General features: G+C 40.3%; 1 protein-coding gene across 1 annotated transcript in view; it reads left to right on the forward strand.

The window, feature by feature from the left end:
- Window positions 1-16,813, forward strand: part of RGS6 (regulator of G protein signaling 6) — a 251,730-nt gene that overhangs the window by 179,073 nt on the left and 55,844 nt on the right. The window contains exons 4-11 of the mRNA XM_084208445.1: window positions 1,033-1,196; window positions 3,504-3,555; window positions 5,994-6,058; window positions 8,988-9,064; window positions 11,942-12,023; window positions 12,538-12,612; window positions 13,962-14,060; window positions 15,099-15,160. Coding sequence (XP_084064571.1) covers window positions 1,033-1,196; window positions 3,504-3,555; window positions 5,994-6,058; window positions 8,988-9,064; window positions 11,942-12,023; window positions 12,538-12,612; window positions 13,962-14,060; window positions 15,099-15,160 — 676 coding nt within the window. The remainder of the gene's footprint in view (window positions 1-1,032; window positions 1,197-3,503; window positions 3,556-5,993; window positions 6,059-8,987; window positions 9,065-11,941; window positions 12,024-12,537; window positions 12,613-13,961; window positions 14,061-15,098; window positions 15,161-16,813) is intronic.

Here is a 16,813-nt window from a genome sequence, read left to right on the forward strand (position 1 = left end):
ATGGGGCATCAGGTTTTCATGGCGTGAAGAAAGGTAGCCTCAGCTGACAGGACATAGTGTCTGTGTCTTTCTTGGCCAAGGTCATAGTATCTGATAATGGTTTTTAATTTATCAAAAAAAGCAAATAGATAAATCAGCAGATAGATAAATGGATAATCAGCCGTAAAGAGTGATCAGTGCATGGGCACAATCCAAATATTTCACTCTTCAGAGAAACCAAAATAATTTAGTCAAGTGAAGACCTATTGAGAAAAGATCTGTGGGTCTAGAAGTTTCTTTTCCTTTTCAGGAAAGGGAAAAAATTCAGGCTCTCACCTACCAGTTCTTAAGCTGCCTTACTGTCACCATGTAAAAACAGAGATACAGGCAGTGTTGAGTCACCCAGCAGGGCATCTCGGAATACACATCCCTTCTCATGAGTCCTGTCAGGTCCCAAATCTGAATTTTCCGCTTTTCAGCTGACAACAGCTTTATTATCTATCTGGAAATGCACGAGCAGATGATTTTTCAACTCTGTGAAAGATAATGCAGCTTTTGGTAGCTGGCATTGCTTGAAAATCTGCACAGATGGGCCTCTGCATTGGGGAAGGTTGCCTGGGCAGCGCTAGGATATGTAACTCCCCTTTGCAACATTTTCTCCAACAAAGGGCAATGCTACAGTGTGAGGATGTGCCTTTATGAATAAATATCCTGCTAATGAACAGGTGTTGCAGGCGCTTGTTGGATTTGATAGAAGCAAGTGAGGTTCACTGACGGAACAGGCTTCTTGTCAGCTGTCACCTGTGGTGGATAATGTACTTTGAAATCAATTTCATACTCTAGGGCTGAACTGGTGTGTGACTTTTGTAAACAAAAAACTAACAGGTTAAACATTTGAGCAGTGCTTCATCTGTATTGTAAGGCTGATTTCTGCACCCCTGGTTTACTACTTCCATCCCTGGCTGGAAGTAGTAGGGATGTGGTGTGGGTACAGAGAGGCATGTGGGCACCAGTTTTCACATGAGTCATCACCAGAGCTGTTATTGAAAGCAGAGAAATGTGCAGTGCATGTCTTGTTGACACATCCCTGCTGTTTCTTCTCTTTCACAGGGGAAGCAATACACTTGGGAAGTCTTATTGCTGCACAGGGTTATGTCTTTCCCATCTCAGACCATGTCCTTACCCTCAAGGATGACGGGACGTTCTATCGTTTTCAGGTTGGTGAGCACCCTGACTCCCTTGTGGCCCCTTCTTCTGTCCCTGCAGTAATACCCCCACTCTTTATACCTAAATCACCCACTCTTTATACCTAAGCAGCTATTAGATCTATGAAGCCAGGGATTGAGGCTATCTTCATAGAGGCCGTAGGAAAGGTTAAGTCTCTTCAAGAAAATTTGCTGTAGAATCCCAAATCACTCCCATCTACCTTCTGACTTAGTTTTTTACATAAATGAATGGCTTATATCTTGTAACTATTTTTGATACCTGAATTCACAGCTGTTTTAGTCAGATTTGAACTAAACCAGGAGAAAGAATATAGCTTTCAGGTCCTAACTCTGATGCAGAATTAAGTAGCCATTCTCCTGTGCAAAATAGGCCAGGGCAAACTTAGGAGCTGGATATTCAAGCTTTGGCAGAGCAAAAAATTCAAATTTTTGTCATCTCTTGCTTACAGAGAGATGACAAAAATTTGGTGTGGGAGCGGGCAAGCTTAAGGCTTTGGCTCTTCTACAAAGGATGTGTGCAATCACCTAAACTGGGACATTTCTATCCCTCAGTGTTCCTGTGCCTCCACATGTGCAGAATTTTTAAAGCACCCTCTGCTTGAGTTCCATGCCCTGTCCAAAATCTGCCACTGTCAGCTCACTAGATAACTGGGTGTTTGTGCTGCAACAGCTCCTTCTGAACTGATTGTATAACTTTAGAAGAAGCAGTAACTCTAAACTTGGAGTCCTACTGCCTCATCCTGCTGGCTGAATTTGTGTTTTTCTGTTGCATTTTCTCAGCCAGCTCCCTTATCTTTACTGTCACCTCTCTTCTGTTCACTCTTCTCTTCCTCCTTTACAATTTTTTACTCTTTTTAAGCTTTTATTTGAAAAGCCAGTTCTGCTCTTTGCATCTGATGTTGCAGGTGCTCATGCCTACTGCTAATGTGATATTGTGTTATCATATGTGACCAATATCATGGTGAAAAAAGCCCAGGAGATCACAGATGTCCTCTTATCTCACTCCACCTTCTGGTTGCAAGGCATCATTCATACTCAGATTTTTCATTACAATTCCCTTTCTTTTCTCAAAGTCCTGATCCTCCTGTCATGCACGACACAACAGAAGCAGGGGTAATACTGGTTACCCATTTAGCTGTATTTTTCTCTGCTTTAAAAGAATGGCACTGCAAGAACTTGTCCTGTGCAGTTTTCAGGAGCTACATTTCAATATAACTTAATTTCTTTTTATTGTTTTAAGCCTGTGTAAACTACATCATCAAACTGACTGCTTATTGACTTTTCTTTCCCTTGTCTTTTCTTACAATTTTTGCATATTCTTTTCCTGTTTTCATTTCCTCCAACACACCTCCTTAGCTGTTTTCTGCAAAAATAACTTGATAGAATCATGTTTCCTTTCCATTACTCTCTTCTTGTTACTTTCTATCTCAACCTCAGTCCCTCCTTTAACAGTAGCTCTTTCTCTTCTGAAATTCATAAGATATATATCAGTAGGAGCATTGAACCCTGTATTGTTAGAATCGTCCGTGTTTTCTCACTGTGCTTTGGTGGAAGGATTTTAACTCTGTGTGTTAATGTCCTATGCCCATCTGTAGCGTTATATCAGTAAAGCAATGTGTAATCAATAAAGCATCAGTGTTCTGTAATTTGTGTGATGGCTGGGATGTCATTTTTCATTCACGTTGAAACTGAAATACAGTCATATATCGCTTGTAGTTAATTGTAGCAACTGCAATATGCAGACCTGGCTAGAAAACAAGAGCACTAAGTTTAGCAGGACTTCTGCTTTCAGAATGACTCCAAACAGCTGAGTTTTGACCTCTGCCATCTGTTACAACTAAAAAGGAAATTGTTTTGGAGTCTGCCAACCGCATTGGTAGCTGCTCCAGAAAAGCAAGGGGTATGTAGCATATAGATAAGGCCACAAGGTTTCTCATGCGCTTAAAAGAATATATATCTTCAGATTGATTGTGAATTTTTGGGGAAAGAGGAGGTTCTGGGGATAGTGGATAAGATGTCCACATTCAGATGAGCTGGCAACAGTGTCTGAAATTTCATCAGAACACTGGACATCCTCAAGAGGTGCTTGCATTACAGCATCTCTGTTTGCCTGCAGTGAGGACCATTAAAGGTTTTTGCAGCTTCCTCACTTTTACTGTAACCTGTAGCAGTGTTTCTCCTGAGGGCAGAATCTGGGTGGTAGATCTTGTGATTCTTCTTTTTGAACTTGTAATGTTTTTCTGCATCTGAATCGGTTTTCATCTCTTAAATTACAAAAATGTATATGTTTTTTCTTAGGCACCATACTTTTGGCCTTCAAACTGCTGGGAACCAGAAAACACAGATTATGGTGAGAGTATGATTGTTGCATTATAGAAAGTTAGTTAATGATATAAACAGTTGTGCTGTTATAATAATGACAGTTGGCCGCGTACACCCTTCACATGCAGAGTTTATTGTCAGACAGCAGGATCAGAGGCAGATCTGTGCCCATCTCAAATGCACAAACTGAAACCCTGGGGTGTCTCAAGCCCTGGAGCTGTAGCCATTGAGCTCGGTGGGGCCAGGACTTTGCCATCCATTGCCTTCATTCTCCCATAGCCCTGTTCATTTCAGCAGGATTTGTGGGAAGCAGAATACTGGTTCTTGGGAATCTTAAATAATACCAGTATTGCTTTTGTGGGAGACTATCCTCTGATCTGTTGCCAAATCCGTTATGTGGATCAATAAAATTTACTTCATCGGGGCACTTATCTGACTGATCAATAAACGGTACATAACTAGCAGCAGCCCATAGCTAAAAGTTCTCTGATACATGACATCAGACTTATTTTCCCATTTTTTTAAGATTACCAGATGATATGGTAAAAGATAAGACTGAGCATGGTTTATGAGTTAATAAAGTGCAACATGGTGTTTTAAACATGTGAGTGCAGACAGGGATAATACATAAAGAAAATATGTCAGTGTTGTTATCTTTAGCTGTCTGCATGCAATATTGCTGTCTCTTCCAGAACTGCACTGCTTTCACAGTTAAATGACAAAATTAATTGTTGCATCCTGGTGTGGCTTTGGAAGAGGAAGTGTATCCATGTGTGCAGTCATAAAACGGGAGCTTCTGGAAGTCCTTTATCTCATCATCTAAGATTGGTTTAGAACTCCTCCCTGCATAATCAGTTTGAGTTTTATACTTTCCCGTGCAATCATTACTCATCATTATGGATTCTGGAAATCATTTGCTGGGGTGAAGAAGTAGCCTGCAATCTGTGTATCATGTGTGTGTATCATGTGATAGTTGATTTGCAGTCCTCATCTGCAGATGAACTAGACTTACATGTTTATCCTAGTGAGGAAATGGTTAAGGAGGAAACACAATGCTGTTTTGTATTTGCAAAAAAAAAAAAAATTCCAGATTTTACAGTCACCCTATATTGCAGTGTGATCTGTGCCTCATATGTATTCTTTAAATACCAGAAAAATAATGTGAAGAGGAAGGTTCTTTTTTTTTCCTGCAGTATCAGATAAATAATTGGTTTTGGCAGTCAGATTATTGTGCTGCAATGGCATTGAGTGGAGAAGCACAACCCAAAATAAACCCCTCAATGAGCTGACCCACAGCTGGACAAGCTTCAACTGCATTAGCTGAGCCCTGTAGTGACAGATTTTCATCTGTCCCAGAAACCTCTAACATATGCTTATAATCAGACTTTGCATATCAGATGCCTGTACAGATGGAGTCTTCCCAGGAATTAATCCCAAACTAGCAGTAGACCCAAATAAAGCTGAAATCCCAGGAGCACCTCATACTTTTTTTATTTGCATGTGTCCACTTACCGGAGAGGAAATGGCAGTTCACTGCCTTGCATGAAAAAAACACTGTGAGACAACTGACTCACTTCATTTGGTGTCATAAGCGCCTTACAGAGAAAGTTGCCCTTGAGATGTGTAAATATAAATTAATTGGTCAGCTCTGGTTACAATGCATAATACTGGCTCATCATATGAATGTTAAAATTACAGAAACAGCATGAAATAGAATTACATGAGTAGCATTGGGCCTCTGTTAAGGTCAGACCTGACTCTATACCCAGAGTGTGCTGTGGACCTTGTGTTTCAGCCTTTAATGGAAATGGGGTGAGCTTAGCAGATCCAGGTGGGGCTTTTCCAGAAGGCAGCCTGGGACTGGTTTGGTGGTGTGTGCTGGGCTCATCTTGACCCTCAGAATTCCAAACCACATCAGTTTCAGCAGCCTCTGCCTATAGTGAAATGTGACAAGGCTTCTCTTTACCATTTGAAATATGTAAGAATAAGAGGATGGAGCATATTAAAAAATGCTCAAATCATGCTTTTAAGATCTGGCCCACATTTTTGTTTTCCCTTCAATATCCTGATTTATTTTTATTTTTTCTCAGCAGAAAAGAAATGCAGGGATGGTCACTTTGGCATGCATATTCCCAAATTGCTCAGGGAACAGGTTGCTTATACTATGTCTTTTACCAGACCCAGAAGCAATTGTGCCTTTCGTGGACATCTTGTTAGGTCCTGGCATCTGCTCTCAGCACTTTTAAATGAGATGTCCCAGATGTTTAGGGCCTCTGAGATTAGTCGTAAGCAATGTCAGCTGGATGCCCAGCCCTCCCATTCCTTGACCTGTGTTGCCTTCTGATGAAAACAAACTGTCTATAGACTACTTTCTTTTCCTCCTTTTTTTTTTTTTTTTTTTTTTTTTTTTAGATCTAGTACTAATAATCTGTCTGTAATTGTTTTCCATTCTATTTCTCCCTTTAGCCATCTATCTTTGCAAACGGACCATGCAGAACAAAGCTAGGCTGGAGCTGGCGGATTATGAAGCCGTAGGTACACTGCTGCTAGAGTTTAAAGCTGGGGGATGCAGGGATAGCTTTGCTTGTCAACTGAATGCTGCCATTTTGTGCTTTGGGGTCCGCCTTTACTGTATCTTTTTCTTAGCTGTCAGTACTGTGTGAAGGCTGATATGAAGAGAACATCAGGAGCAAGACTGATTCATGTCCCTGGCTTTTCAGTGTCCCACATTAAAGCATCTGCTGTATAGTGACTCCTTCAAGACTGGAGAAAATTACACAGAAGTTTAGCTTGTTGTCCTGTTTTCAGTTAGGAAATCCCGGTTTATATAGCAGATTTCAGCTCAGGAAAATGATGGGTTTTCAGGTGTACCACTGGGCAATTAAATTGTTGATGACACATCTTGTTACAAAAGTTCTCAGATATTAGACTTGGAACATTTTCTATATGCCATATGAACAATATCACTGAACTTTATTTAGAGTGCATTTTCTGATATGGAGTTACTATCAAGAAAAATACCTCAAACTTTAGTGTCAGACTGCAGGGTGGAGAGGAGTAGGAAGATGGAGGCCGGAGGGGCACGGCTGAGTATTTCTTTGAATACCAGCAGTGTAGCGCTCTGAGCAGCTAAACTTTTCTTTCTGAGCAAGTAAACAGAAGAAAGTCAATATGACAACAGGGTAATAGCAGAATTTTATACATGGAGTTTTTCATTAGAGGGTTTGTTTACAAAGTTGGTTCTAGTAGACTTACGTGGTCATGTTTGTTACAATGACAACATTGATGTTGTATATATTTTAGAGTGGGATTTTTTGGGGTTTTTTCCCCAAGATTGAAGTTTTTCCTTCTTCCTCACCTTCTACATTTTGGAATATTTGTGCTCATGGAGAGATATGCCATTTGGTCCTTTCAGTGCAGGGCATGCAGAAATTGCCACTTATCTAGTCCACGCTGGAAATGCATTCCAACTTCCCAAGAGTTCTAATCTCAAACAGGCGCAAAGGAAAGAATATAACAACCTGCATGCACTTACATGTCCTTTTGCTGAGTTTTCTCTTCTGCATGTTGTTGATTTCATTATTACAACCATTAAAATAGCTCACATCCAACCAATTAAGTGTAAGTACTCCAAAGATCTACCATAAAGCAACAAAAGGCTGTTCAGTGGCACACATACTCCCACACACATGCAGTCAGGTTTTGGCTAAGTACTTTTGCACATTGTTGCCTACTGAGAGTAGCAATGCTCCAGTGATGGTAAATAATTAGATCTTGGCAGTATCTCATTTTTCTTGTGAATATTGCATTGCACAATTAGAGGTTACTTCTGCATTCAAACTTTGTTCTCTTAATTAGAGACATTCAGATAAGAATGGCACCAACTCTTCCTAAGCATTATGGGAGCTGAAGCAGATCCAGCAAGGGATGTAAGCTCAGCACAAGTGAAAGAAACAGGTTTGCAGGAGTGAGAAGCAGTGCTTCTCATACCTTTGGAGATGCAGCATGAGAATGCTTCTCCATAGATATCAGCAGTGACCTGGAGCTTCAAGAGAAGAGAATTTCATTTTTAGGTTCTGCTTGCAGCATTTACAGACAGTCCCCCAGCCCACATTTACACTGATTAGAGCAGGAGTCTTGATGATATGATTAAGTTTGTATTGTTGCATTCAGGTTTTTTATAATTGATCAAACATAAGCACAATTCAAATATAGTTTCCGTTGGTGATGTTTCATTGGTTTCAGCATATTTACTCCAGAAAGCACATGTGAACATAATTTAAAATAAAATGAAAATAATGAAAAAGATACCCACAAAAATTTGTGTTGCAGATAATTACAAGTTGTTGTTCTTTGTAGGCACAGTTAAGGAAGTCATCACATTCAGTACAGCTGTAAATAATTTGTTTAACTGTTTTCCTCCATATGTACAGACTGAAGCTGTTACATGGACTTGGTGGTAACAGGGCCAAGCTTTATGCCTTTAAACTCTTTGTTATACAAGAGTTTAAAGTAACTAGTAGGAAGATTTCTTCTTGCATTGGAATGCATGTCCCTGAAAAAGTTTATTGAAGTAAAGGTGATAAGTATAAAGAGAGCAAGAGTAGAACTACAAGTGTTGGTTTTCCATGTAAATTTGAAACAGTTAAACCAGCTGTAATGGAGAAGAGCTCCTGTTAATTGTCTCGAAGCCCTCCTTTCTTGGGGAGGGTCTGGAAATGTAACTTCAAGGTGCAATTTAAGCCTGAAATTCCAGCCATGTTCTGAGTTTAACCTCAAGCTGTGATGAAGCCACATCCACATCCAAATGTTCAGATCACTACACTCCCTGGAATGGGTCTGGACCGGAGCTGTTACTTCAGGTGTAGAGCAAAACTGCATCTGGAGCCATTCTTTGCAGTAACAGTGTTCATTGTTCAGACAAACAAACTATTTCCTTTTGTGAATCATCCTGGCAATCCCCAGCCTTCAGTACTGTGCAGCTGCATAATGCTCTCAGCAGTGACCAGGACTGAGCAAAGCAGGGGAGGCTTTGCACCTTCACAAAAGCCCGAAGAAGAGAGAACAGTGCAGAGGGGAGGGAAAGTGAGGATGAGAGGGAAACGTGCAGCTGGCAGCCATCTGCTATCAGAAATGAAAGTCATCAGCTTCACAAAGCTTCTCAGTGTTATCTTTTGGGAACAAGTCCATAATTTTTTTCATACTAGAGCTCAAGCTGTCTTCATCACACTCCATCACTTATCCCTGGCAGGGCCCTTTGGGTTGCAGCCCAAAAAGATGTGTTACAGCCTTGCTTTGCCTGCACTATAGTTCACCTGAAACCAACACTGACTTCCATGTCTTTAGTTTCTCAGTTAAAAAAAAAGGAATAAAATAAATACCCACCATGCTAAATGTACTCTCAAGCAGTTGTTGTAATTACAGAAATTAGTTGTTCTTACTATTTTTATCTTTTGACAGGAAAACTTAGCAAGACTTCAGAGAGCGTTTGCAAGAAAGTGGGAATTCATCTTCATGCAAGCAGAGGCCCAAGTGAAGTGAGTAATCCTGGAGCACTGAATTGCACCAGTATTTAGAGCTGTGAAGGGAAGGGGATTCTGAACAGATAAAACTTCTTTGTCAAAATCTTTACTGTGACTAAGCTCAGAAGGTGTTGGTGAATTTTAATCACTGGCAGACTAGAAACAGTAGAGAGCCAATTCTGAAGGTCTGTGCCAGAAACTGAAAGATGGGTTTAATTATCTGTACATGGAAACACTGGTCCGGAGCTCCTAAGCCTGTATTCATCATGGGACCTTGAGTAATTTGCAAGCCCATTGTGCTTCTACATTTGTGGAGTATTTTTGTTTTGTATGAATGGAAAGAACAGAATTTTGACGTGTGTTACTCTCTGCTTGCAGAGTATTTCTGAGTCTTAAAATACTGTCATTTCTATGTGATTATAAGGGTGGTATTTACAACAGGTATTTCTTCTCACCTTCCCTTGTGAAAGCAGTGTAAAGCCTCTTTATAATTTGAGTGTGTTTTCAGTACTGCAGGTAAATGGATATGGTCTAGGGTTTGTGCACTATTGTCTACAAACTAATACCTAAAACTCTCAGTGTCCATTTTGTGCATGTCATTGTCACTTATAAAATGGAAAGGTTGGTGAAGATGAGACATGAGAACACCAGTATCAAAATGGTACTGGTGTTCCATTGGAAGGAAATTGTACTTTCAGCATTAGATGCTACAAAGTTAAGGAATATAATTTCTTGAAGGTGTGTCTTGAGGTATGTGTCTCTATCTTTGATTAACCCTTTGGAATTTTGATAAATTCTTTGCTTAATAACATTGCAATTATGTACCATTTAAATATATGGTAATTATCTTTTAAACTGCAGGGTAATTAAGGGATTTTTTTCCAACCAGAATAGCAGTGCTCCATTTGGAAGAGAAAATTAGAACTTAGGATAGCAATTGTACTTTCAGTTACTTAAAGGCTATTGCCAAGATTTTAAAAAAAGTGTAAGTCAAAACAAAAGTCTGCATTCTGTCTAAAACATGTAATTATCACCTAAGAAAGAAATGTAAATATCAGACTCATTGTGATCACTGTTGGTTATTCATCTTTTCTTCCTTCTGTTTTCTTTGAAGTATAAGCATGAACTGGCCACTATCAACTTTTTTTGCTGGCGAGTTTCAGCTTCTTGGTTCACAGTTCATGTGTTGGTTCAGTTTTCAGGTTTCCAGAAAGGCAGGGATGGAATTCACATTGTAATTCACAGTTAACTACGAGTTTAAGTTAACTAGAAAAGAGAGGGAAAAAATAAAAAATACCTGAAAACATTCCTCCTGCTTACCAAGCTTGCTTTGTTTTCCATATTTTTGTTTGCACACAGCATTCCCATTGCTATACCCACATTGCTTCAAAAATTCCAGCCATAGAGCATCTAGCTGCTTTGGGTCTTCATAGTTTAAAATGTGAAATACTGAGTTATCAGTAAGCCTGGAGATAGGAGCTGACAATCTGGGATGAGCACAAAGTGTCGATGAAGAGAATTCATGAAGCCTTCAATTTTTGTGTGCTGTAAAATTGGAATAGGCTTCACCTTCCCCCTTGGCCAGGTGTGAAGGACTGACTCAGAAAGGTAGTTTTGGGCTGGGTGTCCTCAGCACAGTACAGCAGCTGCTCTGGCTTTGTGTGGGGACAGAGCTTTTGCCAGAGCTTGTTTCTCATCTCTGCCTTGCAACGGGGAAATCAGCTAGTGATGCCAAGCTGTGGAGAATTTGGTCTTTTTATGGGGAGGGCTGCTCGTAAGCTTCAGTTTTTCTCCTCTGATTCTTATCCTTTTGGTACATTTCTAGCACAGACTTAGCCAAGGGTCACTGCCCCTCAAAAACAGAAACATGGGAGAGAACCTGGTGGTCAGAAATCACAGCTGGCCTGGGTTTTCTTTCCTCACGGCTTTGATTTTCCTGGTGGCAGCAATGTGGGAACCCAGCACAGGGATGCAGATCTTTACTCAGTCCTGCTCTGGAAGTGGAGGCATGGAGGCTGTTCCTCCTTCCATGTGCCTGTTCCAGTCCCTGTGCAGGTAGATCTTGCAAGCTGGTGCTGACTGTGCTCATGTGTAAAGCTGAGTGAGGTTCCAGATGTCACTTGCTCATTGCAGCCAAGAATTACTTTGAACAACCTCTGGTGGCCTTTGGACTGTGTGCTTTCAGTGAGTTGGTTCACTGGCTGCATCAGGGCTGGAATTACAGAGTTCCTGTTGTGCCAGCCCAGTCATGTCTCTCTGGGGTGGGTGCTGGTTTGTGGGGGCCATGCAGCAAACTCACCTTTGGTCACCTGTGCTGTTACCCCTTGCTCTGCCAGCATGGGGGCACACAGACAAAGAGGCAGTCTTTGAGTTGAAAGCTCTGAGGAGGATTGGCCACACGTGCTGCCCATGCTGTTGCTGCTGGGAATGTCTGGGACAGATGCTCCTTTGCAATCTGTATTCATTGAATGGTGCTGCTGGGGCATTTGGGTGCAGTGGGATCTCCTGATGGAGAGATCTCAGTTCAGCATCAGCCAGAAGCCTCACCTGGAGCAAACAGGTCCTGGTGGGTCTCCTGACACAGACAAAACTTTCCCAGCTTGTCAAATCAGAGTACAGGAACAGGGTACCAGGAAAAGTTTTCCTCACTAGATGAAAAAAAGCTGTTAAATTTTTCCACATTAATAGGAGAATCTCTTTTGACCCCTGTTGGAGTAAACATCAGTGTTATTTTGTTCATGGCATGTGCCCTTGCAAGTGCAAGTGCGACATCATTGTACAAAAAAAATTGATTTCTGAATTTTTTTGTCTTGGGGTTAAGAACCACAGCTAGGAACTGAATAAAGCATGACTTGTACATTGACTCATACTCACTTATGCTTTTGTTTTCAGAATCGACAGGAAAAAGGATAAAACAGAAAGAAAGATTTTGGACAGCCAGGAAAGAGCATTCTGGGATGTGCACAGGCCTGTGGTAAAACTATTTTTGAATGAAGAGACTTTCCAGATTTTGACAGAAAAAATTTTATTACTAGTAAATGTTTTATGCACAAAAACATTGCCCTTGCAGTCACCACATTGATTTTCCCTGCAGTTCAAAATGCACCAAGTGTCTGCAAGATTATTTGAGACATTCTGGACTTCTGTACCTATGGAACTGTTGATTTGGAAATATATGAAAAATACAAACTTTGGAAAATTATTTACTGGGCTTATGAAAGAAAAGCAGCTTACTCAGTTTGTCTCAGACTTTCTAGCAAAAGCTCCGCACTGTTAGCTATTTCCTTTTGGTGCCAAACTTAGGAGTAAGTGGATTGAATGCTGACATGGCATCCTTGGGTATATGCAGTCTCATGTTTAGCAAGAGTAATTTATGGAACACAAACCTCAAGAAAGAGTTTTGGATTTGATCTAATTGTATATTTTATAAAAGTAAGGTAGGATGAAGATTCTTAACAAGGAATAACACAGTTACCATCTCTTTTCAGCCAGGCTGTGTGAACACCACAGAAATGGACATTAGAAAGTGTCGCCGTATGAAAAACCCACAAAAAGTGAAAAAGGTCAGTTTGAGTTCCTTGAGTTCCTCATTTTGTTTTTTTTTTTCTTGTTTTGAGTTAGTTTGGTTCACTGTTTTTATTTTCTTTTAATGTGAATCATACTTGACACCCACTGTATATGAGACTTACCCAAGAGGAAAAAAATGTTTTGATAGTACAAGTTCTGTTTTGTTCTCCTTGGTGAATTTATTATTTCAGTTTTACCAGCAAAGTTGTACTGACTTGATGGGTGATGGGTAGAGCTGAGAAGGGCATTAAGGATCTCTGTGTCCCAAATGTCTGATGGCTCTGCCCTCCCATAAAATTAAAAGGAATTGGCTAAAATACCTAGGTCCCTTTTTAAGAAATTATCTGGGCACAGATAATGAGATGTTTACCTGCCTTAATAATTTCAAAGGCTGGATCATTAGTAACTTGTGTCTTTGACTCCAGCAAGCTTGAGCTGTTCTTTGTATATGAATTCATAGAATCAATTAGATTGAAGAAGACCATTCAGATCAGTGACTCAAAACCTTAACCTAACCAAGTCCTTCACTAAACCATGTGTCTACCTTTTAAATAGTTTCAAGGATGGTGACTCAACAACTTCTCTGGGCAGCTTTGTTCCAGTGCTTGATAACCATTTCAGAGAAGATTTTTTTCCTAATATCTAAACCTCTCTTGGCATGGCTTCAGGCTGTTTCTTCTTATCTCATCACTTGTTATGTTGTTGGACAGAACACTGGACTCCTGAACTTCCATAAGTAGTTAAACTGCAGCAGAGCTATTCGCATGTCTATTAGAGGTTTTACTGAAAAGCAAAAGCACTAAATGAAAGGACAAATGGTATTACTTTCAGTGCAGGTGTCTGTCCTGAAAATGAATGGCTACAGGTCAGTCTCCACGTTTTTGTTTAGAGAAGTTCATGTGACCCATTGACTTGACCTGGTTAAGCTCTTTCTTCCATATGTAGTTTTACATAAAGAAATTAAATCAAGTGAAAGACAGCGGCATAGAATTAGGTTCTAGTATTTTCTTTTACCACTTGGTTAACTCCAGTGACAGCTCCCAGTGTTCATCCTGCAAGTGTTAGTGCACACAGCCTCCAGAACTCCTAAAAATTATCATCTGCATTTAAACATTTAAAACAAACTCTTCTCTTAACACACCTACAGGCCTTCCAAGTGCAGGCATCAGCAAGAATGGTCTGATCTGTAAATTTTGCTCGGGGCTGAATAATAACTTACCTGTGTGGATATAAACAGTAGGAAATTGCTGGCTTGTTACCTTACTGCTTTGCATACTGCAGTGTTCCTCATTGCGTAACAGAAGAATGCTGTAATCCCTTTGGTTTGTTCCTTGGTTCCTCACAGTCCGTGTATGGGGTTACAGAGGAGTCTCAGCCCCAAAGCCCCGTACACCTGCCCTCCCAACCGGTGCGCAAAGCAACAAAAGAGGATTTCCGGAGGCAGGTAAGTAGGTGGCCGTGTGGCAACTCTTCTGAGAACTGCTCCCGGAAAAAAAGCCTAGAAACTTACTGAGATACCAGCAAAACCAATTGTATGCTTTACCAGTCCTTGATCCTCACATACTTATCCTCGATTCTCACTTAAAGTATTAGTAAGTACTCATTGAGCAGTGCGGTTGTATGGTGTTACGTATTATGAGTAACACTGACCTTTGAAACTACTTTTATTGTCTGTGTACCAGACACAGACAATAAGGCAATAATTCCAGTTCACTGAGGATGTCTGAAAAGTGAACAGTGACGACAGCCAGTGTAGCTGGGCACAGGCTGGGGACGAGTGGTGAGGAAAGGCATCGTTTAGTGCATGACTGTTAGACTGTACAGTCAGAGCTTTTAGGAAACTAGGAAAAAGTTATTTGGACAATCATGCCAAGGAATGACCAGCCAACTCACACATCCTTGCATTGGCACAAATAGCTCTCTCTTAAAATTACTTTGCTGCAATAAGCAGCCCTTAGTGAAAGACAAACAGGAATCACTAGATCAGCATTTTACTAATGCAGCTTTGAACAAGTTTCTTAGGCAACCAGTTTTTGGGTGGTCTTCTGAACTAAATCTGGATGCTACATTTCTTGAGCTTTTCTATCATAGGCTGAAGAACTGGTTCATAGCAAAATTAAAGTGTGCTGTAAAATGTTACTGGTCTTGTGATGCAAGCCAGTAAGAGGAATGGGAGAGCAGAGTGTGTTTGTAAAAAGGAGATCATATTGTACCCTGAGTAGTCTAGGAACCTTGGCCCCAAATATGTGTCTTTTCTACTTTCAGTTATGTCTTCTGAAATTTCCCCTAGGGCTTTGCCTTTGGCAATGGAGCCTGCTATTGGAAGCAGTTAATAAGCTTCTGATACCTAGGGAAAGGTCCCATTTCCTTCTGAGTTACTTTCAAGCTGTTTGGAAAGAGAAATCAATAGTGTGTTGGGATATTGTCAGTGCATGCTGCAGAACTCATAAATTGTTAATGTCCTTGTCATCTCTCTCCTCAGATAACTTTTCTGAACATGCAGATAGAGAGACATTGTTTAAAGATGTCCAAAGTAGCAGAAAGGTGAGTGTCCCCATTTTGATGATTTGCTATTGTTTCCTCATCTCCAGTTTGACATTTCTAGAAACAGAACAGGCAGCAAACTGCAAAGGCTTGAGCCTCTTTCTGTGCATCAATCCTTTCCCCTCCTTGACCAGCTGTGGTGCCTGGCTGCTGACACTTCTGTACTCACTCTTCTGCCACTGAGCAAAAATAGATGGGAATTAAGGCTTGTAATACTGCAAAAGAAAAGAAGCATTCACAAAAGAAAAGAAGCATTCACAAAAGAAAAAACCCTTGTGTGACTTGTTTCCCACCCCTTCAATACCCTGTGGTTTATTTTTAGAAAAGTCATTCCTGTCTCAATTTGAAAATACCCTTTTTTTCCCCTTTTTGGCTGAACTCTCAGTGCTTATCTCTTGTTAGTCTGGCACAGCTCTGGGGAAGGAGCTGTGTTTGCATTTGTTGCACATGGTGTTCACATCTCTGTTCCTGCTGGGGTCGTAGGACCAGTTCCTGCTCCCACTTACATGTATATGAAACCCTTAGAGAAGTATTGGGGTTGTACCTGGACTACTCAAGGCAGTGTTTCAAGGAGTGGATTTCTAAGAAGCAAATCAAGGCACAATTTGACTTGCAAAATTTGGTAGAAAAGTATGAATAGATGAAGAACAAGCTCAAATTTAATTGAGTATGACAGCTCATTTACTTAGGTACTTGCAAGTTATGCACATTTGCAGGGTAGTCACTGAGATGAAGGTAGGGATAGCCATGCTCTTCAGCGCTATCACTTTTAAAGCAAAACTGTGTTGAACATGAAGGATAGGATAAGGGCTGGTTCCTTCTAGAGGAATAATAGAGGAGTTTTTATTTCAGCAAAGCAAAATGGGAATGCCCCATGAAATGTGCTTTGCAGTGCCTGCACCTGTAGTTAGCATGCATGTACTAAACAAGGTAAATTAAATGGTGAGAGGCCCAATGTAAGTTCTTATTGGCTCATCAAGTTTAGCAATTGAAATGAAAATGTGTCCAATTAAAGAGAAAATATTCAGAGGCTCCCTGAAATCCTGCATGCAATACATTGTATGATTAAAATGAGCCCATTTATATTTATGTTTTGGGCTTTTGGATCTTTTCAATTAAGAAAATTACTTGTACTTTAAAAACAAAAAAGTTATTGTACTGAATTTATTTATAATTACCTTAATATACTGAGACAGTAATAATTTTCCTGGTTTGAAAACAGTTTCTTTTTTCTTTTTCGTTTTTAATTGCTCTCAAGTTGGAGAAGAAAGTGTTGCTATCAAAACCTGTGCAAAATAATAACCAGGAGAAAAGCAAATAAAATGAGAACAGTCAAATGACAGAATGACAGAATAAGCTGAGTTAGAGGGGACCCACCAGGATCATCAAGTCCAAACCCTGGCCCTGCACAGGAGAGAGAACCCCAAGAATCACACCATGTGCCTGAGAGCATTGACCAAACACTTCTTGAACTCTGGCAGGATTAGTGCCAGGACTGCTTCTCTGGGGAGGCTGTTCCAGAGCCCAGACACCCTCTGGGTGAAGAACCTTATATTTCTAAATAATTATTAATAATTGTAAAGAATGAAAATCATGATTGTGATCTTTATTTCTTGTGAGGAGGTGTTTGGTCATGTGATGACTTTGAATATT

The sequence above is a fragment of the Fringilla coelebs genome (assembly GCF_963513975.1).
Source record: "Fringilla coelebs genome assembly, chromosome: 6".
NCBI classification, from domain to species: domain Eukaryota; kingdom Metazoa; phylum Chordata; class Aves; order Passeriformes; family Fringillidae; genus Fringilla; species Fringilla coelebs.